Genomic DNA, 6,264 nt, shown 5'->3' on the forward strand with positions numbered 1-6,264 from the left:
AATTTTTAATAAATTTTGACTAACGGATGAAATTAACAATTCTTTTTATACAAATAATTACATTAAACACGTAAAAAAAAGGCCAAGTTTGGTAACCAAAATGGCAACACGAATTGATGCCACTTGCCAAGCAATACAGGGGATTACCTTCCAAACGGAGGCAATGGTAGAAAAGTAATTTCAAGTTTCTCAGTAAGACAGGTGGGGTCAGCATCTCCTTGGTGTGGGTCCTACCGGAATACCGAGGCCATCCGTTTTTTGTTTCGAAGCCCAAGTAACGGCATCACCTTATGATTGTATTTTGGCGGCTTCTTCAGTTTTGCAACAGCTGAGAATTATGTAATATTATACTATATATAATATTATAAAATAAAAATAAAAAAAACATATCTCTAATTCTCTCCCAAAACAAACCCCAAACTTCGCCACCTTTTTTAAACGCCTCTCTAACTCAATCATTATATTCACTCTATATATATATATATATATATACAAACACACACACACACATATATATAATTCTCTCAAAGATATACAGATATAGGTTGGCCATGTCTGAAGAAGGATTCGCCATAGTTGGGAACGAGATGGGTTTTCTATGGGAAGAAAACGAGTGTAATTGGGCAAATAATTTGTCCAACAACTCATCACCAACAGGCGGTGCAGGTTATACTGGAACTGCTGACGAAGAAGAAGAAGAAAAGTCCGAGGGCAAAAAGATGAAGAGCTCGAACGGCGGCGGGGGGCCAAAAGCGAATAAAGGGAAAGAAGGGGCACCGCAGGGAAATAATAAGAAGAAGCGGAGCCGAGGGGGTGTTTGCAAAAACAATAATGGAAAGTCCAGTACTATTACTACTACCACCACCAGTACCGGCGATCTTGATGATCATGATCATCATGATCAGATCACGAAAGAAGGAAAAAAAGTTGGTGGTGGGGAATCGGATCATGAAATACATATATGGACGGAGAGAGAGAGGAGGAAGAAGATGAGGAACATGTTTGCTAATCTTCATGCTTTGCTTCCCCAACTCCCTCCTAAGGTAATCTTAATAATTATTAAGATAATATTTGTTTGTATTTATAAAGTTAATTTATATTGTGTTACACAAATATATCATGTTAAATCTTTTGGTTAAATACCCTTAGAAAAAAAAAACTTTTGGTTAAGAATATAAGTTTGTCTTTTGCATGTTTTTTCGCTTTGTGATCTCTCTTTCAGATGGGTAAGCAAGCAAAGTAGTCTTTTTAAATCTTTACAAAAAGAGGTACTAGTCGCTAGTTTGCGTTCAGGTTTTGTGGCTTTTAAGATTTTACTTGTCGTCGTGGGCGGTTAACAGGAAATGGGGCTTTTTCCTTTTGCAGCCCTTTTAAGTTCACTGTAATTTGTGAAGAGAAACCCATCACCTATATATTTAGGCTTTTTTTAAACAATTAAAGGCAAATTATATTAGTATTCTTACTTCCTTCGACATATATATATATATATATATATATCTATATAGATAAAATTATTGGGATGTTATGATGTTTGTACTTAACATTTATATAACAATCCATTTCTCGGGGAAAAGCTTTGTGGCTATAATGCAAGTAGTGATTTCTCATGAAGATCCCACCTAGATCTTGCCATTTGATGGAGTCTATAATCGGTGTATTTTGCTTTTCACCTTAGAAATAGCTGCTGAATATAACCTATAGCTATTAGACACAAATGATTACATTTTATGATTGTATGTATGTGTGTGTGAGTACAAGAGTTTAATTAGACATCCTAGCTAGTAAATGTTTGAAATTAAACGCAATAAAAAATAACAATCTAATATTTAGGGAGAAAGTTGTATTAATTAATATTTCATGAACCTTCTTAGTTTCCTTTTGAGAAAACATCTAGTTTCACATAATTAATTTTATGTTGGTCGTTACATTAAAAATGAAATATGATATTATAAATGCAGGCCGACAAATCCACAATTGTTGATGAAGCAGTGAACTACATCCGAACCCTACAGCAGACTCTCCAAAAGTTACAAAAACAAAAACTGGAAAAGCTTCAAGGAGCTACTACTAGTAGTACCACAATTTCTTCTTTCAACTGTGAGCCTTCCCTAATTTCCCAACAAAAGGTAGCCTATAAGGATACCAGGGAGGCATTCTTAGCTGACCAAGGATCTTGCAATGAACTTGTCACTATGGGAAACAACATAAATAACCCTTCTTCAAATTCACTCTCGGTAGTTTCACAGTTCTCTCCTGTAATGTTCCAAACATGGACTTCCTCCAATGTGGTCTTGAACATCTGCGGTGACCAAGCACATATCAGCATTTGCTCGCCCAGAAAACCTGGCCTCCTCACCTCCATTTGCTATGCCTTGGAGAAGCATAAGATAACGCTCGTTTCGGCTCAGATCTCGTCCGATGGTGATCGGAACATGTACATGATCCATGCACATCATGTAAGTTTTTAATTTTCTGTTCCTATATATAAGCACAATAGAAGAAATTACGAGGAGGAACAGTCAATAGATTTTCATTAGCGTCATGATCAATAAAACCTATAATAGAAATCAATTTACTTTTAGACAAACAAAAACAAAACTAGTTTCTTTAGGATTTCATCGTATAAATTCATCCAACACTCACAAACATGGCCAAATTAAAACCAAAACAAATTTAGATGAATTTTTATGTGACGTCATTAATCATATATAGATAGTTTTGCCGGTTATTCTCTCTCATCATTTACGAAGAAAGATAATTTTATTAACGGGTTTATGTCATTATAGCAGGCAAGTAACGGAGCTTCAGATCAGTTCCTAGAGGCGTTTAATCCTGTAGAAGAAGTTTTCAAGCAAGCTGTTGGGGAGATAATGTTATGGGTGTCTTCTTGATTTTCTCTCCAATATTGCAACCCTAAAAATGTCTGGTAATACTTTCAACTTTGAAGAAAACTTTGATGGATGTGGCTATAATTTTACGCGATCAATATCTCAACCGGCCATGATCGAGCATGCGAAGCGGATTAATTTGTTGTTTCAGTTCTCCTGTATACGATGGAAAATATATCATTTGAAGAAATATATATCTATAGATGTAAGTTATACATATATGATATATATATATATATATATATAGTGGTGCACTGCAAAGCTTATAATTAGTGGTTTCTATTATATAGTGCCATATATTTGCTGTAAGCTTATAGCATCTAGCTTCTCAAACGATATTAGTAGATTCTTGCAAAATTTTCAGTTAATATACATAAATCCGTGGTAATGCTGATACAAAAAATTGTCTAATAATACAAGTTATACATTTTCTTTTTAAGACGACATGGGTTTTTGAAACAATATTTTATGTAATAAGTAGACTTTTGATCAAGTACTACGTACAATTATATATTAGATTCAACAGGCAAGACCATTCCTTCTGATCTCTCTCTAATCTTCATGATGATCCTACTAATTCTCAATATTTCTTTTAATATGACGATTCTCTTCTTTGATGGAGTCTCAACATAATGCAGAACAAAAACTTTGTGCGCAAGAAAATCAAATAATACTGAAAAACTTAATCATATATATATATATATATTTTTTTTTTTTAAATTAATTAACACTCAGTTTATTTTTGTGGGAATTTGAATTTGATCTAGACCTCAATATTAAAAATGAACATCGAATTATCGCTAACCACCATGTTGTAATCTTCCTTTTAGCTAGCTAGATAACATTATACATGTGTAAATGTCTATTTAAGTGGAGGGCTTGATCACTATTCCTATCTACATTACCGCCCCAAAGTGGGGTTAAGTATAGGTAGCAAAACAAAGCAAAATTCAACAGTTAAAACATTTCTCCATGGGACTTAAAATAGTAATAACGTCCAAAATAAAACCTTAAATCCAATCCACATAATAAGTGTAGCACAAACAAAAATGAATAAATAAAACATCATTAGCGGAATAGTCCCGGCCACAATGATAGTTAAAATTACTCACTTATACGAATTCATATGCTTACACATAAATGAAGAGCCAATATTAAGCCCCTGTTTGGTCCACTGATTTGAATTGTGTTGATTTGAACTTTTTATTTGAACAGAAAAATTCAAACTATATGGTTTAAATTATAGTTTGAATTGGCGTTTGGATGTGCAGTTACAATTTTAATCTGAACAAGGAATAAAATTCAAATTTGTGTTTAGTAGGTGTGAAAAGCAGAAAAAGTTAGCACCTATTTACTATTCAAAAATGGTTTAAACGGTTGAACTTTAGGGGAAATTTAAACTCTAAGTTGGATAATTTAATTCAGTTCAAACGGAGAATATAATTCGGACTGAGTGCTTACCAAACACGAATTCAAACTGTGCTCACTATTCAAACTGAGTTGAACAGAATTAAACCAGTGAAACAGACTGGGACTAAATAAATAAAACAGACTTCGACGTGCCACCACTACAAGATCCCATAAAGCTTGTTTGTACCGGTTTAGTCTCTTTACCAAGTTTGTTGTTAAATTTGTTGTAACAAATATAAGAAACACGTGAAATAGTAAAAGGGGTACAAGAAAATTAGTATCGCGGTTCGGTAACCACCTACTTCGCGAGACCACACTCAGATGATGATCAATCCACTAAGAACTCAAACTTACAACTCAATTGGACTTAGACTCCTCAAGAATCCCTCTCAAGATAAAACGCATATGAACTATAATTTCTTAATAGCTTGAACTACCTAGGGCAATTTTCGCTCAAAGGATCAAAACAAGTCGATGAGTGGTCTCGGATCACCGACCGGAGGTTAGGTGCATAAAAATAAAGATGAACATAATTCGGCCACGCGTGGCGCACGTGAGGCTACTCTGGTGATCAGGTGGGAGCCTGGTTAATCTCACCAAATTTAATCCACTAACCTAGTAGATCGGGACTATGAAATTTAGAAAAAGTGGGATGTACCATTGATCTTCAGCAAGGGGAATCTTAAATTGGTTGGTGGCTTTAATTTCTTTTCTGAACTCCAAGTCTTTTAGTTGTAGCCCAGCTCTCCTTTGACTTTTCTTCTCTGATTTTCACCTGCTCATGCCGATTCCTGAAAATTAAGAGAGTTCTCAACACCATTTGACAAAGTAGGCTAGGTTTGCTAAGAATGACAAAATCAAAGTGTATTGTGGCACACATTAGGCTCCTCTATTGACAGTCTCTGGCATTGACGGAGCTAGGATTTATTGGTAGGAGGGGCTAAATTTTTTTTATCAGGATTATACTAACTGTTATAGGGTAAAACACAAAACCTTAAAATAGACACTGAGTGGGACCCGCGGGTCATAAAGGAGAACATTAAATGATCAAGGAAAACTCAACCCTAGATGCCATGTCAGCAAACAACATTCTTAGGAGTCGACTGTTACAAAGAAGCTTCAGACATAAGTAGGATGTTGACTGTTGTGAGAAGCATAAAGGATGGATGTAAGGCTGACCGCACTCACAAACATAAGCAAAGAACCTAAAAGAAGCATTTATGAAGTTGAGGCTACGCGAGGATGAAGATCTTGAGGATTCCCTTCAAGACTTACTATTTGTAATATGAATATATGAAATTTAAATAAGAAAATTACCTTGACTGATTGTAATCTTTATCTTTTGGGAAATCATCCCAAAAGATAAGGGAAATATCCCAAATTTGAATAAAGAAACAAGCAGGAGCAGTGACCTAAGGGTATAAATAAGGGATCATAGATAAGAAAATTCCTAAGTCTCATCTTGAGCATTAGAGCATGTAATTCCTCTGAAAATAGTGAAATTTCTCTCATCCCTACAATGGATATATAGCTCTCAAATCGAGGGTGGACCGCTATAATTCTCGAGTGTTCCATCTTTTCAATTGCTTTAATTTCACTTTTAATTACGTTTTAGATCATTTAATTCATGCATAATGTTACGAAATTCGTTATTATTCTGTTGATGAATTTTTATCATCAACACTAACAACTATACATGTAACGATTTTTGTTTATTTTTCATCAAATAAAATTAAAAAATTATTCATCTATTTAAGTAATACAATTAAATTTCCTAAGCCCACTATGAAAATATAGGAACTAGAATATTTAAATTAGACATTGAAATAGAAGAGAAAAAAAAAAGAATTATAAATGAAACAACTTAAAAGACAATAAAAAAGAAAATCTAAACTTAGATAACATACTCAAAACACCATTTAAATAAAAATAAGCAAAATTTCAAATTATGAATATATATATATAT

At 33.9% G+C, this 6,264-nt stretch overlaps 1 protein-coding gene across 1 annotated transcript; it reads left to right on the forward strand.

Moving 5' to 3' along the window:
* The first annotated feature begins 551 nt into the window (after positions 1–551).
* On the forward strand, positions 552–2,891 carry LOC21410124 (transcription factor bHLH95). The gene is made up of 4 exons (XM_024173160.1): positions 552–815; positions 906–1,043; positions 1,959–2,456; positions 2,790–2,891. Exons 1-4 carry the CDS (start codon positions 552–554, stop codon positions 2,889–2,891), a joined length of 1,002 nt encoding a protein of 333 aa, XP_024028928.1.
* The last annotated feature ends 3,373 nt before the right edge of the window (positions 2,892–6,264 follow it).

This window comes from Morus notabilis, unplaced genomic scaffold, assembly GCF_000414095.1.
Source record: "Morus notabilis unplaced genomic scaffold, ASM41409v2 Scaffold45, whole genome shotgun sequence".
Taxonomy (NCBI): domain Eukaryota; kingdom Viridiplantae; phylum Streptophyta; class Magnoliopsida; order Rosales; family Moraceae; genus Morus; species Morus notabilis.

What these genes read in the sequence shown, in the direction of transcription:
- LOC21410124 (XM_024173160.1), top strand. Translation starts at nt 552, where the DNA reads ATGTCTGAAGAAGGATTCGCCATAGTTGGGAACGAGATGGGTTTTCTA. An exon ending in AGAAGCGGAGCCGAGGGGGT is followed by an intron (nt 816 to 905) that starts GTTTGCAAAAAC and finishes CATCATGATCAG; the next exon opens with ATCACGAAAGAAGGAAAAAA. An exon ending in ACATGATCCATGCACATCAT is followed by an intron (nt 2,457 to 2,789) that starts GTAAGTTTTTAA and finishes TCATTATAGCAG; the next exon opens with GCAAGTAACGGAGCTTCAGA.